Source organism: Folsomia candida, unplaced genomic scaffold (assembly GCF_002217175.1).
Source record: "Folsomia candida strain VU population unplaced genomic scaffold, ASM221717v1 Fcan01_Sc020, whole genome shotgun sequence".
NCBI lineage: Eukaryota > Metazoa > Arthropoda > Collembola > Entomobryomorpha > Isotomidae > Folsomia > Folsomia candida.
Genome location: NW_019091212.1, coordinates 3,219,619 through 3,245,518, shown reverse-complemented (window position 1 = coordinate 3,245,518; position 25,900 = coordinate 3,219,619). Strand labels below are relative to the sequence as shown.

The following is a 25,900-nucleotide window of genomic DNA, read 5'->3' as shown; positions in this document are numbered from 1 at the left end:
ACTGAGATTTGTTGTTAATACAACCACGTACGTGCTCAGGTTAATTAAATGGGATGTAGCAATAGGAAGAGATTAAACGGTGAGCTTTTTGGGTGATAATAAAACGAGGAGGACATGCATACTAACGGGCAGCAGGAGGAGGAGGAGGACGTAGTAAAAGTACCACTGGCTGCGAGGAGGACGCAGCAGCAGAGTCTATAGCAATAAATAATGGTTCAACTACTTAGGAACACATTAAGTATTCAATGTGCCATAACAACACGGGTGAAAAATGAGCTAGTGCCATTTCCACCAGGGTATTTGTCTCCTATAAAGAGGAACATCCCGGTGGGACTAGAAGTGCGTCGTCCATACACCGTTCGCAGCATCGTGATTATTATACAATCTGCTGCGCGAAACAAGGGACAAGCACTTGCACATTATTCCATTATCACGATCCCATTAAATAATTCTCCCCGTGAGAACTCTGAGAGACTAAAATATCACCAAGAATACAACAATGGGAGCTCAATGGGTAGGAAAAAATGAAAAGTCTGACGTTATTAGTTAGTAGAGAAATATATCGAGAGAAAACTATTAACCAACACCAAGTAATTGAATTAGTAGGTTTGCGGACAAATGGAATTGAATACACAATCCATTCACCATCCATCCATGACTCAATATTTCATGGCGAGGCGTTCAGGAACAAATAGAAATCATTTTCGTAATAATAGTAATAATATAATGACGACCGTATCATTTCTGGTTGGTTGTTCTCCTCCTGGTATTAAATATATGGCCTAATATCGCTCCGTATTATTATTAACTATGCATGTAAAATGTATGGCTTAGCTGGAGCGGAACTTGGCTCTCGACTGTCGAGGGGATCCACTGGGCTGAATGGAAAAGGGTGTTTTTCTAAATAGCTCTCTGTATCATTATTACTTTTAAATTGGACCCAGAAGTGTCCTCTCCCCATTGGAGGAGAAGGACGAGGTATGGATGCCCACTCAAAATTCATAAGCAGATGGGTTAAATTTGTACCATTCAATGCACTTCAGTCATACGAATTTAATCCACGCTTCACTGAGCCTCAAACTCAAGGAGGTCATGATATCAATTTGATACAATGAATGTAATGGGGAAAAAGTTGGAGAGTTTTGTCTCGCTTTTTCCATTCATACATAATATTAACCAATTCAGAACAGGAAGTAGTGGCTGCTCCAGTTTAGAATCTTCCCACCTTTCTACCACCAATTTGAAAATTTCTTCTCACATTACACAAAATACATTCTGAAAAAAAAATCTGGGGGAAATCACGACATAATTTTTGACAGATGACGAAAAATGCAAGGGTTATAGATACATAGTTAGCTGTAAATAATGTGAGTTAGATTTCCAGGAAGAGAGAGCGAGAGGGCTCATCTCACTGGGAGCAAGCACTATTACGAAAGAGAGAGAGAGAGAAAGAGCAGGGATTTCCTTTCCTCTTGCTGCTGCTGGAACGGGAGATTAGCAGGCGAGCTGGTACAAGAGACCTATAATTTGAAAGCATAAATGATGCCCAGGCAGGAACAGAGAGTGGAAAAAATCGGTTTTATTCACTTCTGCTGCCGGATCTCGTCGGCCGGATTGGAGCTGAGTTTGTTCAAACGGGCGGAGAACTGGTTTTCAGGCGGAGTCTCTCTCTCCTCGCTTGAAACAAACCCGCACACCACGTTCCTTACGTAATATATACCACGACGACCAACTTTTGTATATTTCTCCCCCACCTGAACCTTCCCTGCTTACCAAATATTATCATCAGCACGACTTTAACAGAGCGTCATCCTCTTCATTTCTCTAATATCCCTTCGTTTCATTATCCTCCACGCTAGATATTTTATCTCTTCTCTCCGTTACCAGCAACGGCGGAAATCCATTCCCATACACACGATGAGACGACATGCTGCAACCCAATGTGAAACGACGTGCCCTCAAATTTGACCAATTTTTGAGACAAATCCTCCCGAATGGGTCGTTTGATTTCATCAGTGTTCACGTCCAGGCTAAAAATATTAGGACACTGGGTCCATTTTGCCCTCCTTACAGTTTCTTGCAGTATGTGAACTCTCTCCAGGGCGCTTGAAATAATATGTCGATTTGATACATACGTGAAGCCGTACCTCTCACCTCTCCCTGAAACTGAACCTCTGAATGAGTGAGCACAATGAAGAAATAACAAATGGGAAACTAAATGCCTGCATATTTAATCCAAAATCTACAAACTGACAAACAACTCTACCCTAGCTAAAAGTGTTCCCAGTCCAATTTGATACATGCAACGTGATAAGATTACATTTCAGTCGGGCTGCCTATTATTATTATGCTCGCACTCGGACGGGTATAGTTGGTCGGAGAGAGAGAGAGAGAAATCATGAAACCTTTTATCAATACGCACATCTCTTACGGGCGAGAGCTACGTACACAAAAAACTCAATTAATTCCTCCAGCCCGACTTAACTTTTACTACGTCTTGCATCATTCATGAGACGATAATAGCAACAAACAATTCGACCCCCGTGCAACAAAACAGGGAGAAACATAATATATAATAAAATGCAAATATGAAATATCCTCCTCCTTAATTCGTCCCCTCTGCAGCATCCAATTCATTACTGTGACAGAGAAGCGAGAAGAGGGATTCATCTGCCCCTCGGACGGATAATACCAGCAGAGCAAGGCCCGTTTGCCCGTTACTTATTTGAATCTGAATAATAGGAGTGTTTTACGGCGTGAAGGATGTGTTTTCTCGCTATTTTCGCCATCCTGGGATGGTAACAGACTACGCATGTGAGTGGTGGGTGAGCCAGCGCCTGAATTGACCCGAAATTCGGAAGGGGAGTTTGCCTCTCTTCTGGAGAATCTGCTGGAGAGTTAGTTGTCACTACTACTACTGACTATAGACACCTCACAGCACAGTCCGGGTAGCAGCAGGCCATACATATTTACAGCACGGCCAGATCATCATCAAATACCCATCACATTCTCATACCTGCCTCCAATCTGGCTTCAAATCCCTCTCCGTCGTCATAACTATTTACTCCGAGTCTATTTTCAGCCGTCTCAATTACACCCAATCAGCACACACATTTCCATATCGCGAATAACGAGAGACAACGATTTTATTACCCGAGCAATGAAGAATAATTGAGAAGAAAACCCAATTGCCGTCACACCTCTGTCTCACTGCCACTTATTACTATTTTACTACTCCGATTCCAATTAGTACTTCTCGTCACCAAGCGGTAATTGATTGTCTTGTCGCGTTAACTCGACTCCCATCCATCCATACCACTCAGTCCGTGGAAAGAAGCGGAGAGGAAAGGCTGAGGTGAATTGTGGATATTCACGTGGTGTGCATAGTAGCAGCAAAACTCGCTTAATTGCAGAAGTGCAGCAATAAAATAGAGACATTTGCACTCCCCATAACAAAAAGCAAAAGCCAAACCAGCAGCAGCACCACAACTGAACGCAACAAACAAAACAACACAAACATTGCTGACTGCTGCTGCTGCTTAATACATGTTTATGTACTTGTTAGTGTGGTGACGACTGCCTATGTTGCACTTCGACAACTTGGATGGACGAGATATTCCAAGAAATAAGAAGACCAAAAGTTGTAGTGAGTAAGCAGCAACGAGAGAGCGAGATACGAGACCAAGTTTTAGAAGTTAGTCAAACCTTGACTGAGACACAACTAACTGGCACTAAACAAAGTTGAACATTAAGAAAAAAGTTACCGCTTATGTTTCGTGTGTGTGCCTCGGTACGAATTAAGGAACTACATGTGAGGAAGAAATATAGTGAAAATACAGTGACTACCAATTTCTCTACAAGATTAATCCATTAAATGGAAATTGGTGGGCAATAAGTGTGAAAAAGGGTCAGCAAATTTAAAACCACGAGTAAACTATCGCCGAAAAGTGAGGGGGAAGAAATTCATAAGAATTAACTCTTCGTTTTTAGCGAAAACAATTAAACACAGATTAACCGAACGTGTATGTGACCAACCTGCGAATTAGGGACAATTTTGCTGTGGGTTGGGTACCATTATTAGTCGGTTTACTGTTCAATTGACCCTTATTCTCTTGAAGAGACCACTTATTCCGAGAAAAGCAGCACCACCAAAAACTTGGTTCTTTTAATAAGTGAAGCAAAATTAGACTTATTACAAGTCCAGAACGCTGCGAGGAGAAAGAAGGAGAAGACGACGATATGACCAGTTGGACACCAAAATTGTAACCGAGTGACACTCACCACTCTTGCAAAATGTTCAATTACTGTCCCCTCTTCAGATGAATGATATCGATTTTATAATTAGTTTCATTCAATTTGGCGAAATTTTTCACAATTGAGAATTAATTCGGTCCCATTTTAAGCAAGCCACACGTGTGGTTGTGGTGATACATAATCAAGCCAGGAAAACAATTATCAATCGATCTGTGTTTCTTGTGTCGCAGTATTTATTGGTTGGACACGGTGAGAAAGGGAAAGTGACATGAATGCATGCAAGACAAGAAGCCAATCAATTTATTTTCACCGAAACAGAGAATGAATGGCAAATTTGGGAATAATTTGAAAGCAGATAACATAAGTTATTAAGTCGACGGGACAAGTTGGAGGAATTGTTTGTATTAAACGACGTCGACGACGACGACAACGACGAAGCCACAGAGCATAATACGATCGATATACGTACGTGAAAGTCAAGTCACACACACACAGTTATTTTGTCTCATACATGAACTAACTACTCTCGTAGCTGGGTTTTTTTACTTTGCGGGTCTACTTTCACCAAGAGAGACGACTTTGCTTTGGTCGTCAGTTGACATCAGTTGACCACATTGGGAAAATCAGGTGTTGACGACGACGAGTATTAAACTTTCTCCACCGCGACTCAACTCCCACACCTCTTTCACTCGCCGGAAGTGATCTTCTTTATTATTACTCGCAAAGCCCAGTGGCGCAGTTCTTGTGCTGCTGTTCTTGTCCCGTTAAGATTGCGCTGTCCAGGATCACCCATCTGTGGCCCCTTATGAAAATGTCCAGCTCTGACTCGAAGGGGGCGTCGAGAGACAGAATGTCCAGTGAAGACATCGACATGGAGCTGGAGGACGAGGATCCCGAGACGTACATTGATACCTCAGACGAAGATATTGACGAAGAAGAGGAGGACGTCGATCTGGAAGATGACGGCAAATTGTTGCTCGAGCAGCAGCAGCAAAGACAACGCGAAGCTCTGCACCACCTCCACCAAACCAATCTTCTAAAGAACAATAAGACTGAGAAAAAATTATCCTTCAGTGTCGCATCCCTCTTGGGCCAGAAGGATGAGAAGGACAGTGATGACAGCAATACGGACAAAACTTCCTTGAGGTGAGATAAAAAATGTATCCAGTTTAAACTATTAAACGTATAAAAAAGTGACACATAATAATCCCACGTCTTCATCTAATCCAATCCAATGGCGACAAGCTGTGTAATCTTTTCACCCAAAAAGAACAGGGTGGAACATTACCTCCTTATAAATACATGCATGCATACATACATCCATAATAATATCATTCTTGGCAATCGTCACAATGGCGAGATTAAATCAACCCATTGTACACAAACATAGATCTTACATAGTAATCTCATCATCTAAACTTGATTTTTTCAAATTGACACTGCTCGAAAACTTATTTAGATTTCCGACTCGTTGAATCGGATAAAATGGGATTATTATGATTACGAGGGGGATGAATGGGTGGTGGAAAGTGGGGAGGAGGAATCGCTCCTCCTTCTTCTCAGTGTATCACATGATGGCCCATAGTGTGACTGATACAGGGTGTAATTCCATTATGGCATTTGCTATTCACAGTCCCATTCAGTCAATCCAGTCAAAAGCAAAGGTGTACCCTTGGTTGGGTCCCTTCCAGTCTGACAGGTATTGTCACCCGGCTCTCAATGTCAGGCAGGCAAAGAGCGACAATAATGGCAACATATGAACTGACTTTTATATACAGATGCCTCTGCATTGAGTTGACTTGACATTCACAAATATTTATTGCTCAGTCATCCCATGTTGGCATTGTTCCTTTTTGGTCGAGTTCGAGTAGCGCATATTACACAGGCAACGATACTCATGTACCTATACTGCCACCCTCTCCATTGTTCCTGAGGTGAGGTGACCGTAAATCGGGAAAAGATGATATCGACTTTATTATAATAAATGCAACAATGCGACCGAGGAGTCAACAGCTTGCCTCACTTCTTACTTGGCCCTTCAGCCAGATTATACATTTTCTTTAGTATAAATACGAAGAAAGGGTTCCATTACGTATATATGCCGACTGAATTATGATATTTTTTTCAAAATTACGATAATCACAATCTAATCATCAAGAATTTGTACTAATAAAAAGGTGATAAATTCATCATTTTTTTCCTTACCAGAAAATTCACTATCTCGCCCGTGATCTCATCACGTTATAACCTGTACTTATTTCCCCCCTTAATTCCAATATCCACTATTAAAAATGTTTACGTACCGAACTGCACGTCAGAATTGCACTCCTATTCAAACCCAATTTTATAGCGAGATAAAAATTGCTTATTCCCTTTTATAATAAAAAAATCCCTATCAGTCAGTCGGTCAAGTTATGTTGCGCATTGGTTTGTTATGTCGGGAAAAAAGGAATTAATGCAGAAAGCAGCAAGAAATTAAAGTCAGGAGACATGAATAATAAAACAGAAATAGTTATAACATGTCGATTGTCCTTTCGACAAAGGTAAAAAATAAGAAAGAGCAAAATTTTTGAGAATAAACTAATCAGATAAAGCTCGAGACAATTGGAAGTGGGTTGACTTTACTGCACCTATCGCATATCACATAATATGTACATATGTACGTCTCCAAATACCACGAGCCTTCTTGACTACAAATTCACTTGAACAACCAATAATGATTCAACCCAGTTCGGGGCTTCGTATTCCTTTTTTATTGAATAATCCAATTTCTTAATAATTAAATCAAACTAGGTAGTCAATGGGCTCGTATAATAATAAGTAAATAGTCCTTCAAAACTGGTGATGTACATCTAGGCTACTCGAACGAACTGCACAGGATCGATATTACCGATGCACATTTTATAATATTCAAAATAATAAGAAATTCAATTCAATATTTTCTCCTCCGCATTCGGGGCAGGATATGAGACAAGGCTGTTTATAGCTTTTTTAATAATTCGGCCGGGCCACGAGCGAGAATATTTAATACCGTCGTCTGACATGTATTCTCATCTTTGCTATTCCAGCCACGAAGAAAAACTTTTAGCCGCAGTTCGAAGAGCAAATTCCGCCTTCAGCTCAACTTCAGGGACTCCGGATCACAGTCCGACGTCGTCAAGGTCGTATTCGTCCCCAATTTCGCCTCTCACACCCACCTGGGCCCTTCCTCTACTCGGTTGGGGTTACACCTCGCAAGGAAGTAAGTTCAACTGTTCGTGTCACATTTTTTTAAAAAACAAGCTGTTGTACATAAAAAATTGCATATCCCCACCTTAAAAAATTATGAATGAAATCGCTCTCTCTCTGCTTCGCAATCTTTTAGATTTCGGTAGATTGCTAAACAATAAAATATGTACAAACAGTATCGCCAAAAGCCGCATAAAAATCTACTAAATATTTAGGAACTGCAAAAATAATAAAATAAAAATCATCTCCTACAACACAAGGTAGATAAATTAAATATTTATACTTTCACAGGCAACCCAGCAATAAGAGTGTGGGTACCTTTTGTTAGCAAAAATGTACCTGTATTATTATACATGCATGACAATTGTTAAAATCAGGACTTAGGAGCATCACCACCACCACCGTCGAGTTATGATTGGTCGCTGCGTAGTTGGTGAAACGGGATGAATGAATGAAATATAAATGTCCCATTGTTGTCGTCGCGCAGAATTATGAGACACTGAACTTTAATTGGGTAGCAGCAGTGTAAACAGCTCTTCATACTCGTACATATGCAAATATGTACATCGTATCCTACTTAAAATATGAGGTACACACACATTCGTGCGATTACGGAGACAGGGATGATGATCATTTAGCTCCCTGCACGAGATTCCATTATGCTGACTGACCAACACCATTTTAAATACTTTATTCAACATTTTGATGATTTGATTGTCACAAAATGCTCATAATTACACAAGTGGAAAAAATCCACTTGGCGTGCTCACATCTCATCCTTGACGGCATTATGTGTTCCCCCGATCATTATCACCTCTAGTAATTCTTATACCACGAAAAACTGTTGAAAAAGATTGATGCACACGTTTAGCAAGGAATATAAGAAGTAAAAAAAGTGAAAGAGAAAATAAGCACATCACAGAAAGAACGGAAAATCTTACTTAGCGGTTAATGATGATAAGTAGAAGATTCTTTTATATGAAATTATGATGACGTTTGACTGATCAAATTGTCAGAATGTTAAATATTACGATACGATATGGCTGGCACAGATTTCATGATAATGTTGTTGTTCCCCGTGTGAAAGAGAGAGAGAGAGCACTAAATTACGGAACGAATCACCCTTTCATGTTTCGACTGGTCCACTTAATAATATCGAGACGACGATTGTGTATACACAACATGGCATACAATTTAATTTGAGAAATTAAATGTAACAACAATCCCAATATTTCGTTCTTGTACTGATGAAGGTGAATGAACAATTGCTTCGAGAGAGGACATGGGCACAATTAAATTAAATATGTCCATTAAGTGGGCCAATCATGTTAATTACTAATTATTGTTCGACTTATTGCGAGCAATTATGTATTCAAGTGACCAAGATGAAAAATGCATTAATTACTCGAGTCGACAAGCCTTGGGCGTATATTTCTTGTTTGCACATACCTATGGGAAAAGCATACTCATTCAGTTTCTTGTCCCCTTTCTTGAACAGATGTCCTGCCACCAAGACTACCCGGTCCTGCTGTTCGGTGTCAGCTTCGTAAGCACAAACCGAATCGGAAACCTCGAACGCCGTTCACCACACAACAGGTTAATTTGAGAATAATTTTATATTTATAGCTTGAAAATCTGAAATACTTAATGACGCGATAAAAAATTTCGCAGTACAAATTAGGCTTAAATTAATGTTTTACTTTTTGCAGTTGTTAGCACTAGAGAAGAAATTCCGTGAAAAACAGTATTTATCGATTGCCGAGAGGGCCGAGTTCTCATCTTCACTTAATCTCACAGAAACGCAGGTGAGTGTTTTCATGACTTATCTTGATCAATATAAGAATTGGGATGAGTTTCTCAGCAATTTTAAAATCCAAAAAGTAATGATCTACCTTAAAGTAGTCTGACAAATAGGCTTCCGTCAATACGAAAGCAATCCCTCTGTCCCAATTAGTGCCCGTATTAATAAATAAATAAATACCTACACAAAGGTTTCCTGATAGACAGAGACAGAGACAAAACGATGCATACCTGTGATCCAATTGGGCAACAGTAGTTGCATATTAGTCAGCTAGCTCCTTAGTTTTGGGTATATGGATGGGATGTTGTGTTGTTTGAAACAGGAGGTATTAGTCATGACTGGTTATCTATCAAAATCTAGCTCTCATCCAGACACTGCTCATTTATCAGGAAGGCCAGTTTTTCATCTCGCTATTATACGTTCGTAGAAAGTGTCGGTATGCTCTTGATTAAATTTCCTTCATGGTGACGCGTCCCCACGTAAATAAAAATCGTCAACTGAAAATCTCGTCTCTCTCCCATTCGCAGTTCATGCAATTCATTTTCCGTTAAGTGGGTATTGTTGGTGGTAAAAAGCGATGAAAGAAAAGACGAAACACTTCGTATTCACGGCTACCTCACAACAGCACCGTTTTTCCAGTCGAAGAAGAAGAGACGATGCTGATAACACAATAAAGTCATCAACGACGTTACGTAAAGTTTATTTACATATGCACGAATTCTGAGGACGTGTCAAGTGGACAGCGTGGTGGTGGCGGTAGTCGATTGATAATCCTTCCTACTACCTGGTGAGGGAAGAAGTGATAACTTTGTCATTTTATTTAAGTCACACACATCTCTCTCTCTCTCTCTCTCAGCGTATGTATGTCCATGTCTAAATGAGTTAGCCGTGTCGTAACCACTCACGTTTACTTGGTCACGTCAAAATGATAAAACAATGGAAACATAAAGGTGTGGAGAAAAGACGGATGGTGTAATGTAATGGACCATTCATGCTTCTCTATTGGGCGCACTTTCTCGAGTAAATTATTGCTCACTTTATTTATTTATTTTTCCCTTATAACCAATCCACCATCCGAGATCAGCAACTTCATCTCCAACCGAGAATAATGTACAGTTCGGGCAGAATTAATAAGAAGAGGAAAAATAATATGTCACCGCTTTACCGTGAGCTTGTTCAACAACACATTTTAATTTAGGAGACTCAATGCAAACAAATTTATACGAATAGTATCAACGAGATTCTACTCGAGGTAGATAATCCCATTGAGGCGCAGTGTCACCATCATCCCTGTGTAGCTGTCAGGATGGAATGGAAAGAATGGCCACTTGAGAAACCAAACCACACATCATCCTTAATAAATAACAAGCACAACAAAAAGAGTAAACATTTTAGTATGCGAGTGAGCCAGGCTTTTGAACGTGACGGATCAATTATGTTGACAGATGTTGAATAATGTAATATGTAATATTGTTATTATTTGTGAGACCCACGAGTCGAGAGGCTTCGGAGATGCCAGCATTTTTTTCAAGGGACGGAATAAAATCTTCTTCTTGGCCTTTTCTTCCTCCTCCAAAAAGTATTATCTTTTTCCTCCATCACAATACGCGTGTCGTCGCGTTCTTGTCAACTTAAACGGCTCACTTCGCTTGACGCACAATTATTTCGATGTCAGCACGAGAAATGTACCCGCATTTGTGTGAAACTTGTCTGATTAAATTTTAATCATGTAAAAACTGCCAGTCAATCTTTTCATCAAGTTGGAAAATGGTGGGGATGATGATACGTTTTACATATGTGCATGCGTCCCTCTGAAGACGTGATTGCTCTTGACGTGAGTGCATATAAATAGGATAAATGTCACATTTTTAAATAGCACCACTCGAGATCTTCTTGTCCAAGACAGGGTTGAAATTTTAGTGAGAAATGTTATCTTAATTCGCTCCATTAGTGTAGAATACTTGAATATTTATTAGCCTTGTGTACCAACAAGCTTCTCGTAACAAAAGTACAAATTGTTGTATCAGAGAAAAACTTGGCTTAATTCACTCTGCATAACATCGTCAGTGGATAAATGGGAATGCATCATGTAATTTGTGGTGAGAGAGAGATAGCCTTCTTCTTCTCGACTCCTGGTCTGGTTTGGTTGGGTTTGGCTGTCAGTGAACAAGACAAGGTCCAATTGGAGATGACACAAATGGGAAATTATGGGGCACACTGCGTATCGAATTATGCAGTAGATTGATTAAATTGGATTGAACAAGAGAAAAAAATCTATTTTGCCCAGAGCTCTAAAATATTTGGAATGTTTTCTTTTTTTTTCTCCAGGTAAAAATTTGGTTTCAAAATCGTCGCGCCAAGGCCAAGAGGTTGCAAGAGGCGGAAATCGAGAAGCTGCGCCTGGCCGCGGCTCGACCCCTCCTGCCGCCATCCCTCGGAGGCCTCATGCCCCCCGTGGGACCGGCCGGAAGTCATTACGCCCTCCTCGCCCGGTCCGCGCATCTCAACGCAGCGTATAATCTCAACCAACTCCTCAACAACAAAATGTAGTCAGTTTACATTCATCATACATAAATGCAAATGTGGAGTGGAGGTTAATTTTTCTGGCATTATTATTACGTGGCCTACACGACCTACTTAGATACTACACATGATGACGATGACGATGACGACGACACATCATCATCATCATCATTCATCATCCACACATTAAATCCCCTCCTCCCCCAATGATTACCTGTCACGACCCCCTTAATTACTATTTATATTCTTGTGTGTCGTTCTTCGTGGCCGATTATTAAGTATTGATAACTGATCCTCCTCCCCCACTTCTTGTGCGATATGTGATTTTATTACTGCTACGATGAAAACTTTCTCAGTTCAGCCGACCCCTTCTTCCTCGTCCTCGCCTCTCCGTGATGCGATGATGCAGACAGTTCTCCTTATTGTCTCGTGTAATTATATTATTATTGCAGTTTTTAGTACAGCAAACATTTACCATTTAAATCTCAGTCACTCACTCAATAATAACTCGACACGCGTGGAAACTAAATCATCTCTCGGAGGATGACTTATTTAAAAAAATTAGTATATTTTACGCCTGTACCAAGAGCGTACCAAAAGAGTGGGGTTTGAAATAAATGCCAAATACAGTTAATTACTTAATTAATTAAATAAAACTCTACTCTCCTACGCTACGGTACGCTAAGTAATTTAGTGGGTAAAACTATTTTAGTCAGTATTTATTCTAACGAGTGTCGTAGATCAGGAGGAGGTATATAAATACTAAAATAATAATGTTATAATTGTTCAACCCACTCGGCAGGATTGTTTTTGTACGGAATGAAAAAGAAATATAGAGGGACACGTTTATTTTTTAAGAAAGGAATAACAAAATTCATGACGGGTTGTTATTCGTGTCATTTACTTTTATTTTACGGATCCCCCCAAAATGAGGGCCAGTCAGTCAGGATACATTCAGTCTTTTTTTTCGTGGTAGCCAAAATTCATTACAAACTAGGAACATATTTCAATAACGCGTATCAATTTGCCTCACCATCATCGTACTTGAATTGAGCACTCTGTGTCTCATGTTTCGATTGATTCCATACTATTTTTTCGTCAATTCAGTTTCTCCCCCAAAATTATAATATTTAGCAAAACTGTTCAGACTGTAAACTCCTCGACTTAAAAGAAATCTATGACGTATAATTATTAAGGCTATTAAATACTTATGAAGAAAGTTCCAATCCCACCCTATCCAATAATCTACCCACCCAACCAACCACCCACCCACCCACCAAGCATACTAAGAAATACCGTACCATGGCAAAGCAAGAGATGAAACCGTTTGAGATGTAGAACGAATAATAGCAAAAAAGTTGTTAAAATGGAAAATACCACAAGTACTACGCGCGCAATATTTATGTAGCAGGTCAGATATTATATGTAAGTATGATGAGGATGATTATTGTTATGATTCATGATGTGAAAATGAAGAGAAACCGTTTGTTTGTACGTTATGGAAATGTCGACGAGTTGTTGCAAAAATTTAAAAAGCAACAGAAAATAAAAGAGAAAGAATACCCAATGACATTTTTTGTATCCTGATTCATTCACTCATTTATTTATTGCAAAAAATTCGTACTTTATTTTTATTTTCGCACTTTTATCATCCACTTGAACATAGGAGACCAATTTGTTGTTTGGATTCATCTGCCTCATAAAAAAAACTTGATCATATCCACAAATCGATGATGTGAATGTGCTGATGGTGGGCTACTAAATATGCAAAAGTAGAATGACGAGGTGGAAGAGCTGACAGAATGGAATTATACTCCAATTAGTGATATATACGACTTAATTACCTTTCCGATACTTAAATCACTGCTCCCAAATTTCCACCAGTTTAACCACTTGTCATTAACGTGTCGTCGTTATTCGTTACTTTCTATAACTGGCTCAACTCCCGTGAAAATAAAAAATTATGCCAATTTTGTCGTGCAAATCGGCTGAAAAATAAGTATCTGGAAATTATGACATGTCTTTTTAAACCAACATCCCACAAGATTTGCTAAGTAAGCTCCTGTCAATGGTTGGTAGACATGAGGCCAATGTGTATTTGCTTACTACACTAAAAATGATTGGTCATTAATGCCTCAATTTAAATTATCCACTACACAGCTGCATCACCAACTCGTCCTGTGCAGTTTCTACCAATCTTTTCTTCAAAACTGTCAATTATCACGAAACAATAATTTTGGCAGCTTCTTCATCTTGTTCAATTTTTGTGTATGTATGCATTTAGTAGAACTGGCTGTGGGGAAATTACTCTCGTAGATATTTACTTATCTTGCTTATCAGACGGATCGCGTGTCCAATTCTGATCATTTTCCACTTTTGAATCAGACAGAGAATTTAAATAATAAAGTTTCAGTTTTAATTCATCGCAAATTATTGTTTCGTAGGTTCAATAAATAAGTTGGGTGTGGAACACGGCACAATTTACTTACTGTGAGAAGCATGCATGAGCAGGAGCAATTATTACTAATTTTTTTATAAATAGTTGCTCATCCCAATTCTACAGCAGGTAGATAATATGTACATGAGTTGCATTTGCATTTGCATTTAAATTCGCAAAAAAAGTTGGGTGATTATAATATTTTTTTAATTCGTGTAAAATATTATGCCCCACATTTTCCTTCTCTTTAGACTACCATTCAGCATTTACTATTATTCAGTTATTAATAAATGGCACTAAATCAGAGTTGATTTATCTACTTATTTATTATGATTCTAAATTTCTGTCTATAAATTTTGTTTCACTTTTGCATGAATTAAGGTTATAAATGGTTTGTCATTATCGTAAATATTATGGACACATTTATTGCATTGACTTGACTTTTGTGACCTCACAGCAAGTCAGGAAAGACTGATTATGATGGAAGGCAACGCACAACCACCACCACCACTGACTAAACATCAATTAAGACATCTGCTGCCGTTTCAAGTCACACACATCACAATGAAATGCGAAACATGTTTGACGTCTCGGGGTCTAAATTCGTAATAAATAAAATATTCCACGTTTTCACGACTCCATACAAAAAAATACATGGAATGGACATTATGTAAACTTTGTTGTATACATAATCCATATGACATCGGCGGGTGTCCAAATTTTGCTAATACTTGCAAAAAAATACTTTTGCGCAAAAAGAAATTCACCAAATATATTTTTTGCGTGTATTTAGATTGTCCCAATAAAATAGAGATGTTGGCATTTGAGTCAGTCAGCATATTTTATTTGGAAATTATTCACTTTTTCTGCAACTCGACAGACAGAGAGACAGGGGTTAAGATCAGATAATGAAATATGCATTTGTTCGGATGATAGATTGCAGTTGGGAAGAAAGGAGATGGAAAATCGCACTCCCATGTTCGATCAAGTTGTTTGTTGTCCTTAATGCTGCTGCAAAACTGGAAAGGAAATAACAAAACTGCTCCCGTGTTACTTCTCGTCTGCACTTCTTGCCCAGTTATAATAATTAGTTGATCAGTTTGTGCTCATTTTTTATGGACCAGAAGCCAAGACACCTCGGTTGTTGGATGGGCTGTCATCTCCAAGTCGAATCATTATTTGTACGCTTCTGTCTGTGTGTGAAAGACGCAGCGAGTTCCAAGTACGATAGCTATTATTATTATTTTGCTCCCATATATCAGGGCAGGGTGAATTGTGGATGGAGACAGGCTAGTTAAATGAGCATCTCACTTACTCTCCCAGTTTTTCTTGGGTTCTTTAAGTGCTGACTTTTCTGAGCTGATACGGTAGCACTGACACTGACTGCAAACAAGAAGCCTTATTCCTCCCCAAGAAGACCAAGACCAAGAAGAAATCCAATATTATATTATTATTGAGAAAAACCAGTTTGTTGAAAGGACATTCTTCTTACGCTGAATTTATTGCTTTTCGATTAACTACGCCAAATGACCACAACAAGCTACTTGAATTGAAAACCGTCTGTTGTCTCATGAAAGCATTTCCCAACTCAGTTTCTTCATCTCTTCTTCCTACATATCTTTATAGCCAGACAAATATGTATGCATATAATGGCGAGCAATCAAATTAATCCTCCGTGTGTAGTGGGACTTTGTATACGTATAGATGGACACGAATCAGTAAATTGTATACCTGCGAAACCAATACTCGTAAATTTCGAGAATATAAAATAAAATCTGATTGATAAAACTGGCCCAGGAGGGGTTAGCGATTTGGGTGGCTTAGTTTGATAAGTTTGACTTTTTTATGTCATTCCTCTTCACTGCAACATATTAAACAGAGGGAGAAGAAAAGGACCAGTCTCATCGTCAATTTGGAAATAAATTTGTTATTGAAACGCCCAATTGATTTACAGTATTGCATTCTTCAAATTATTATGTACACGTACGTACGTACATACGGATTCATGACCATAATTTAATTAGAGGACAAAGAGAAATTTAAACACGGATTTAATTAAGAGTCCTTTCCTGCAGGAATAATTATCATTCTGTCATGTGAAGAAAATGAGGCACGTCTCCTAATCAGGATCACAATGCGAGTGAATGATGATCTCACCCATTCGCGAATTCAGTACACTAATTAAGTTGTGATTTGTATAATGCACACTAATAAAAAAGAGAGAGATGCATAATATTTTACGTATACGTACCTCTTTGCAACCACTGAACGCTGTTATGTATGTGTACTTACACATACGTATTTATTATGCATGAGTAATGTCTACCTCGTCTAAATACAGATACTTTTGGGCTTGGTCTCAAATTCCCAATCATCCATCTTCCTAAATACCAAAACAACAACAGGCCTTTTCTTCGGAGGAGCAGCTCAACCTTAAAAGTTTTTCTCGTCTTGACGGGTGACTTCAATCAGCCAGGTAATTATACGTGTCAAGAACTGGCTGAATTTAGAGTCATGAATCGAATACCCACCTCATTCGTTGCACCACCTCTACCCTAATCAGCCATTTGTTACATAACCATTTGTGAGAAATAAAAAAGGCTAATGAATTTTCGTTGAAGTATAAATTCGAAAAGTTTTCATATTCATTAATAAAAGAAGGGGACATAAAATTAAATGTAGATCTGTAACCAATAAATTGATTTTATTTTATTTCGACCAGTTTGATAATATACAAGTGCCCATAATAATTCGAGTAGCGAGTGGAATTGTTAATTTGTCGCTTGTTTGTTTCAAGGTCAGTGTCTTCCTTATTCTTGCTCATTAAATTTTACAGCTTTGCCCCAAGTCCAAATAATAACTCGACACGTTAAATCAATAACTTGAATCACGAACCAATTATTATGAAAGCCAACGCCATTTTATTGTCTAGTTAACCTGCCAAGGTATATGCACAAAACCAGTAAGAGCTGTCACGCCTGTTCCATCTTTCGTATGAATGAAACCTCTCCTTTTCACGAGTGGGTGATATATGTACACAGTTGCATATTTAGCTTGTGGTGTATAGTATGCACATTTAATGTATTTGCATGCATATGGCTTCACTCAGCAGAGCAAATCATTAATTGGCAAATTAGTATTTAATTAATTTGACACATTTTGCAAGCCCCCGCAAAAAATAATAATTGCGGATGTCGTGTTTTGTGTGATGGTCAATTTAATATATTTATGCTTGAAGCTATATAAGTACGTAGGATGGAAACGAGTATACTTGTTCTTTAATCAAGTCTAACAGGATTCCAATATGGGAGGAATTTGTCATGTCAACCAAGAAAATGACACCACGAGAGGCGATGAACAAGTCTACTCGACTAAAACTGTCCGTCCATGGAGCTTATGTATGTGATGATGTGGTGGTCAATCATCCACCACTCATCGAGTGATTGATTCGTCTCCTCACCTGCATCGTCAACTCACCAGCAGTCAACAATCGACTGGTTATATAAGCGAGGATGGATGGCGAGTGAGTGGAAATAATAATAGTAATGCTGGTGGTGGGGATAGGACCTTAATTGCAAAATGATGTTGATCTAATTGGCCTGTTTAAAAGATAGGAGACAGAAAGAGCCGTGCTGCAAACTCGACTACATTACATCCATGTAATTCAAATCCAACTGCTACCGTATTACCCGTTCATTTTATTTTATCTCTTCTCCTTCTTTGTTGTTCGACTTCTCGTCACTCCAGTTCTGACTTCTTCTTGGTCGTGGTTGTCGTTAAGGGGTGGGAGCTACTTTATGTGAACAAGTTCTGGTTTGTCTGTCCGGCTGAGGTTTATCTTTCGAAGTTTATTTTTTTCGAATTCTATTTTCGGGAATTGACATATGGCCAATTTAGAAAGTGTTAATGTAGGTTACACCCCGCTTATCTAGGTGACCATACCGTCTATATAAACACTTCTTTTGACGAAATATCGGGCCAAAGGTCGAAAATTTATAAAATCAATAAAATTACGCAATAATTTAAGAAATTAAACGAAATTAAACATGTAATTCATAATTTGTATTGGATTTATCGGACGACATGGTTGTTGTGATAATGCAGATATTTATTCCTAGCTTTCGATACACACTAGTATCATCTTCAGGGACAATATTGGAAATCGAGAAAACAAGATTGATTTCACTCACAAAACTAATCATAAATTATTTTGTTATTCAAAAAACGGTATCGTTGTTAGGGGCGCTTGATCAGAGGTAACATTAGTGAAGACCAGATTGGATTGAGGTTCATGCCGTGGTCTTGATTCATGGCGTCAGAGGTTTTACGGATGTATAAACTTTCAAGAAATTTTCTGTGAAAATTTCGCCGTTCGGGTAGAATTAGACTTGCTGAGTCTTGGTTGATATCGTGGTTGGGATTCTCCATGATGTGTAGTGCCACCGCTGATTTTACATTTTTCTTCTTGACGTCATTTAGATGTTCTTTTACGCGTTGATTAAGCGGACGGCTTGTCTCACCTATATACATAGAGGGACAAGAGCATTTAATTTTATAAATTCCTACTTTATCGGGTGGTGGATTCTCCTTGTAGGAACATATTATTTGTTTCATCTTTTTTCCAGTTAAATATCCGAACTCGCAATTTAGGTTCTTGCGTAAGTAAGCCGTTAATCGGTGGGTGAGGTTAATCGGTGAATGTAATTCATAATTTTACATTTCCACTTCCGCTACTTTCTTCCACCCGTGTTAGCAAATGGTTTATTTAGGTTCACCACTTCCACACCAAGCCCATGCCTACGTATGTATGTACATGCATCCGTTTACATCTCTCACCTTTTTTTCTCGTGTCTATGTTCCTACAGTGGATTGAGAGATAATGGATAATAAAACTGTCTTTTTCCTCACTTTACCAGAGATGCACTTTGTTTTGACGTGAGGGGATTAGCTACACAATATGTGATCTCAAGTTTTTATATGGCATGAACCACTTTCTTCTCCCTCCTCGTTACTTTTTACGCGTTTCATTTCTAACCAGGAGATCATATCAGGTCCTTCGTTTGCAATTATTAATTGTCATTAGCTAATTGTCGGAAATATGATGGCTGAAGAAGACCCAAGCAAAGTTTGGGGTGTGGTAGGTGGGAGAGGCAGACATACAAACATGAGTGAGAATAAGGGTACCAGAAGCAGGGCAAAGTGAGAAGTACGAATGTACGTATGCAGGATGACGATTGTGCAAACAAAAGTCGGTGGTTGCTACATATTGCGTGGCGTGTGTGTGTCTGAAATGAGAGCAAGATGGCTTCTTCCTTTTCTGCCGCTACCATTCCGCCACTTCTTCATGCGGATGAAGTCTTGGCTGGGTGGCTGGAGTTGGCTGGAGTTTGTGGAGGCTGTGGAGTGGTGGAGAAAGTGAGTGAAAATTTTATGGAGGGACAGATTGAGCCATAAAATGGTGTGTGTGAGAGATAGGGCTCAATTGAAAAGGCGAGAGTTGGCAGGTCAGAGCAGACAAAACGGGCGGTGTTCATTTTTTACAAGGGAGCCACTGGGTATTGTCGAGGGTTGCAGAGGAATATCGTGATTTGGGAAGAGGTTCTAAACGATTTCCGATGATGAGCGTTTCCACAAAGTGCTTGTAAAGTGTTGGCTGAGAGAACCTCTATAAATTGGATATCAGCCTTGTGACAGTCGGAAATTGGACTTTCTAGACTTTTTCCCCGGGTGTGAGGAGGAAATGAGTCGAAACTCGGGTTTTTAAGCAATCCTTATCACCACACCCTCATCTCCCTCCTTCTGCCCTCCATCCACCACCACCACCATCACCCTCGTCCTCTCCACTATTCCACGTCTGTGTCACGCCACCATTACGCGACAAACTTCTTGATGAGCACATAATGACATAATAATACCCTTCAACCAACAACTTGGTCCGATGGTCCATCACCTCTTCCACTACGTCATACCTCTCCATTCACATGAGTTCCTCAGGACAGCGACGCCTCTCTGCCAGTCCCAAATAATTGTCATGTCTTCAAATTAATGCACACGCCACTCCTACCTCCTCCTCCTCCATCACGGCAATTGTGTCACTCACAAATTTAATTAGCAGCCACTCAAAATTCTCTCAAACCACAACAACAAGTAATAGCAATAATAATAATAATGTACCACCCGACAACAACAAACAACCTTTTTAAAGTCGCGTCTTCCTCTCTTTCACTCAAAATGATGACAACGACCACAAACTTTACTCGGAAACTCGTCATGATTGCAATTTTGCGGCCAAAATTTGGATCAAAGCCAGTCTCAGACTTAATAAATAAATACATAAATGAGAAACATGAGACGGAATAAAAGCAAAATGAGCACCACCACCACCATTAATTTTATTATTATATAAGAAGACGGGATCGACGACATCGACAAGGCACACACGTCTCCTCTGATGATCCATCCATCCACCCAAGTCCAAGTCAATAATAATTTTTCGTAATGAAATGATTGTTCTGTTTACATTTCCAGATGATCACGATGAAACGGTTCGTTACATTAGACATCAATATTTAGAATGTGATGCTGCATAAAAATCCACTTTGGTGGGCTGCACAATCCTGCGATAAATTTCATTAGGAGGAGAGCTAAATATGATAGCCGAAGCCCCCAGTGCGTCGCAGGGGTCCTATTATTGCCCAATCAGTCCGCCCCCCGCTGAACTCCAGTCCGGCAAGAAAGCTCAGACCCAGACCAAAATCCTCATCATCATCATCATCATCTGTGCCAGATTTATATAATAATAATAATATTTCCTTCGCTGTTAACGTTTTTATTTATCTTGTCCACTCTTAAATAAATGGCCAGCCAGCAGCAGCCGCAGCAGCCTCTCGCGCGTTCATCCCATACATTTTTTCATCTATGTACGTATCTATGCAGTTCTGACTATATGTTCACCCCTTACTTTTATATATCGTCGAGGGACATGTGTTGAATTAAGAAACGAATTAATTACTCTGTCCAATGAATGTAACATGTGACGTGATTCTTAAAAGTGAATAATCTCGAGTCATCCATCACTACAAAGCATAATAATAATAATAATAAATTGAGATGCGATGTGCCATTTTCATTCAAATATTGATTGCTAATTGTTTGAGAGTTAGAAAGTGACTGATATCAGGAATTGGTTGAGTGAAACAATAATAATTCGGCTGATTTCATAACGATAAATAATAAATTATTGTTGCCATTATTGCTTTTTCTCTCTCCTATACTCCTATCGTGAGTCAAATCTTGTCATGGGCATGATGATTCTGTATTTATATCGCTATCCATTCCTCGTTTATTTGTTAGTAAATTGTTACATTGAGACTAAAAACGTATGCACATACGCACGTATGCAATAATAAAGGTTGAGCATGACAGTGGGATTGGATTGGATAACTGCATCAGAGGCAGGGACGAGATTATCTTCTCCCCTTTTCCTGTGCTTCCTGTTAATCAAATTTTCGATTCCTGCCCTGATATTGCTCGACTCTTGCAAGTTAATCATTCCTTGCTTATTCATTTGCTTGGGTGGTTTGAAGTTACAAATGTTCCAGTCACAAAATCCACTCCGTCATCATTCCAATTTTCCGGCTAAACCAATCCTCCTCGACGACGACGACGACGACCTGGATTCGTATCATGTTGTTTTTGAAACAAATATATGTTGCAGCAAATAACCGATTATTGGAAAGATTACTGAAATTGAAACCAAATATGACGAGTGATGGGAATCGATGAGACAGAAAATTTAAGAATCATCCTTAAATCGTTAATTTGTCTGGAACAGATAGTCCGGCACGGATTTGTATAAATGTTGCGTGATGATACATTGCTTAATCAGGTAATTTATTTCCTATGCATATTGTGGGGAATCACAAGTGGGATTCCTTGTGCTATTGGCTGGAGTTAAATATTTGGATAAAATCAAACCACATTATTTGTCCGACATTGTTTAAATGAACGAGTCGGTGAAGAATGGGAGTAAATAATAAAAGAAGGAGTGGTGGTAAATAATGTATTGTAAATATGTATGCGTGCATTCGGCCGTATTAAAATGCAGATATTTTTTAATTAGCTGAGGGTATGGGACGTCTCCATTTCTATCCCCTCGGTTTGGTGACTCTTTTATTTATCACCACGTACTGTATTACCGTATAATACGGCAGACATTGTAAGTGCATACGGACTTCAACGTGGGTCTGTGAAGAAGCCAACGACGAGATAAAAACCAGACCTGGGGCAGATTCTAAAAAGCAATAAAATTCTGAGAACAAGTTCAATCAGAAATCTCATCATATTTTTTGATCATTGTGTGTGTACAGTGAAGGAGTAGTGAGCAAAGTGCCTTTTACCAGCTCAAGCCAGCTACCGGACTTTGGAAATGATTAACAAAGATTAAAAGATTGGATTGAATTCACTTCTCCTCCAAATTTGGTTAATTCGTAAATGAGTCGAAATTAAAATGATAAAGTGAGCGAGACTCGCATAATTGATTTCAAAGGGAGATGGAATTGATGGAATTCTCACAGAGGAATAATTAGCATGCACACTGAGTATTGGATTGATTGTTGATTTGATGAGGCTGTTGTGCTAAGAGGTCAGGCTGATAAGTTTTCGAGTAATGAGAGCCACGACGGTGTGCATTACATAATAATGCCATGGAAGGTACGAGTGGTGGTGGTGGTGGTGTTGATCGAGGTGCGAAAAGAGGTAGCCGATGATGGCAGTTATTACGTACATACGCACAGGAACGGTGGTGGCAGGGTCGAGAATAATTATTATTGAAGGGTCAGAATTGATATACATAATAACACGAATGGATTTTGAGCCTGGCCGTGGCGAGGTCGTAAAGCAGAGAGGCTGGAGTGTAGTGGAGGAATGCCAGAGTAATTGGGAGGCAAGAAGGGAAAGTCAAAGTGACCGCAGGCGATAAAAACGGCCCTAATCTGGACCATGGATCCAAACACACTCGAACGGAGAGTAGTATGGGCAGGTGTTAAGACCCAATTAGTAGTGAAATATTGCTCTGGATGAAACTGCCACAAAATGGAAAAATGCTACCGGTTTTCTTTCTGGAATGAATGTGGTGGACAAATTTTGAGTCGAGAGCCTGAGAAAAGGAGACATTTGGGGACCTCCGAGGAATCAGAGCTGCAGAGTTGAATTCAAATTGCTCAATTAAAGTCTTACGTGTGGCCTGAAGCCATGTCCTAGCTGACTGCCCAGTCAAATGAACATCATTTGTTATCAAAGTAGTTCCTCCACTCTGATAAGATCCATCTCGGCTCGTTATCCTACCTGACCAAGCCACCGAGAGGCTGAGGAGAGAGAGAGAAGTCGCATTTATTTATTTATTTATCTCGGGGGCAGTCCAATCCAGTCCGCTCGGATGGAGAGATGGATGAGGATTTGGATAACAGGTGATGTAGATCTAACGAACTGGATTTGTTTGTGTCTCATTTCATTCCTCTTCATGCATGCATTTCTTCTGCTCCCTTTCGACCTACTCGACTCAACATCATGTATATAAATCGAACCACTAATAAGAGTCGAAGCAGTCAATTTATTAGTGAAGTCGTCGTCTCTCCCTGCGCCAAGAATAATGAAAACTGATCAAAGTCAATTAATCTTCTTTTCTCGGAGAGAGAAGGAGGAGCAGGCGATCTAAATAAATACGACTTCTCCTCAACCTGACATACCTTGATGTTGCCGTATAAGGCGAGTGGCTAATTCGGACGTTATGACACTCAACATTACTGCTTCGCTCTTGGTCTTATTATAAGATTGGTTTGGATTATTGAGACGAGTCGGCCACCAGGGAGGGGATCTCCGGGAGGGATTCATGCTAAAATTTGCATCAGCCCATGTGGGGGTGTTGCGTTGGGGGTCAGTGTTAAAGTATGGGCCCAGGCTCGTTGACAGGCCCACCTTCGAGAGACCAGCGGGACCTCGGTAATCACAGGGAAAAGGATGAAAAATTGGGCAAGGGAGGAAGAAGAGTCGTGATCGCGGAAGAATTATTATGGTCGGCGGACAGGGCACGGCATGAGCTCATCTGCTCATACCTCGCATTCACCATCCTCGTCCTCGTCGTCGTCGTCTTAATAATAATGTTATCTTCCTCGTCGTCTTTATATAAGCAAAGTCAAACGGCACAAACTTTAGGTGGGCGCATGAGTCTGTGGCCGCGTGTGTGTGTGTGTCACCAAGCTCTAGCGAGTGGACCGAAATTCTTTTTCTTTTTTGGCTCCCCCGAGGAATGATGATCGTCTCTGAAATTGAGCTTCTCGCTTTTCTACAAGATCGGCGCAAAACTATATAAACTGGAAAAGAGAGAGCAGCAGCACTCCCCTTTTTATCTCCCTGTCTGCTTCACTGCGTATTCTATAGCGACAAAAGACCACCAATTTATTGATTCTAATCATTTAATTTTTCTAGGGTCGCAACATCCCAACGTCTGTCCAACACCCGTTCCGTTTGTCCTCATCGTTTATCCCACTTTATTATTGCGCTCTCTCTCTCACTCGTATCGGGCTGGTGGATCCTCTCCGATTTTTCTTCTCTCTCCCCCTCGATCATGCTCAATTTTTGTCACTTCTTTATTTACACCCCTCCACCACCACCACCAGCGAATAATATACACGCGTTTACAACGACATCATTCCCAATTCATTTCATAATTTAAAAAGAACATTTCAAAAAAAACATGACGGCTTAAAGACTTTCTCAACTTTCTTGAGCTGATTAATACAACGTGGGGCTCCATTCCAGCCAAAGAGAGAGAGAGGATGACGATGATGGACGTGAACCGAGGAGAAGGTGCTCATTACACGATCTCTCCTCAGAGGAGGTGGTCATAAATGATTCATTTCCTTGCCAAGATAATATAAAAGTAATCAATTGTGCTAATATGCTCAAGAGGTCAGCGCTAATGCCTTCACAATTTTCCCATGCGTCACTTGACAAGTTATCTTTACGTCGGTGATGAATGGCACTGCTTGAAGCATCCATTCACCACGAGAGATGAGATTTAATTGCTCATCTCCATATCGTCTCTATAAAACCTTATCCTCTCCTATGCCCACCTGACCTTTTGGCCTTAGCCATGAGAACGAGAGGGTAAAAAGGAAAGGATAAAACCGGAAAAAAACTCAGAGTGGATTGGTCTCTGGCGTGGCGGTGGTGCTGCGATCCCATCATCAAACACAATATTATTATTACTACATAAACCGAGTTTAGTCTGCTTCGCGTGGAACAAATTTTTATGATGATATTCTCAAATGCGCGGAGTCGGCCCTTACAATTAACCCCAAAGCAATTAGAGCTCCATCCATTCACTCACTCACGAGATTCCCATCGCACCACGGTCTCTCCTATTCGTGATGGTGGTCAATAATATAGCCAACCAAGATCTGAAACAGGTTTCACTCTCAAATGAAATTATGACATTAAGATAATGGATATCAACAATTCGGACGACTCAAAATCTTGGGGGGTGGTTCCGCCTCAACCGCTTTTCCACATCGTCGTCGTCTTCTTATTACGGTTCACTCGTGGAAAACTTGACTTTGATCTCGGAAAAGTAAGGAAAAAAATTAAGTTTCCACGTT

General features: G+C 39.7%; 1 protein-coding gene across 1 annotated transcript; it reads left to right on the top strand.

Annotated features, from left to right (window-relative positions):
* Nucleotides 1–2,894: 2,894 nt before the first annotated feature.
* On the top strand, nt 2,895–13,376 carry LOC110858238 (homeobox protein MSX-2). The gene is made up of 5 exons (XM_022106919.2): nt 2,895–5,400; nt 7,323–7,495; nt 8,981–9,078; nt 9,192–9,287; nt 11,612–13,376. The coding sequence occupies exons 1-5, from the start codon at nt 5,060–5,062 to the stop codon at nt 11,831–11,833; spliced, it is 930 nt and encodes a 309-aa protein (XP_021962611.2). The 5' UTR covers nt 2,895–5,059; the 3' UTR covers nt 11,834–13,376.
* The last annotated feature ends 12,524 nt before the right edge of the window (nt 13,377–25,900 follow it).

Bases quoted from the DNA above. Each gene is read 5' to 3' on its own strand.
- LOC110858238 (XM_022106919.2), top strand. From the start codon at position 5,060: ATGAAAATGTCCAGCTCTGACTCGAAGGGGGCGTCGAGAGACAGAATG. The intron at 5,401-7,322 runs GTGAGATAAAAA...TTGCTATTCCAG, and splicing joins ACGGACAAAACTTCCTTGAG to CCACGAAGAAAAACTTTTAG. The intron at 9,079-9,191 runs GTTAATTTGAGA...TACTTTTTGCAG, and splicing joins CGCCGTTCACCACACAACAG to TTGTTAGCACTAGAGAAGAA.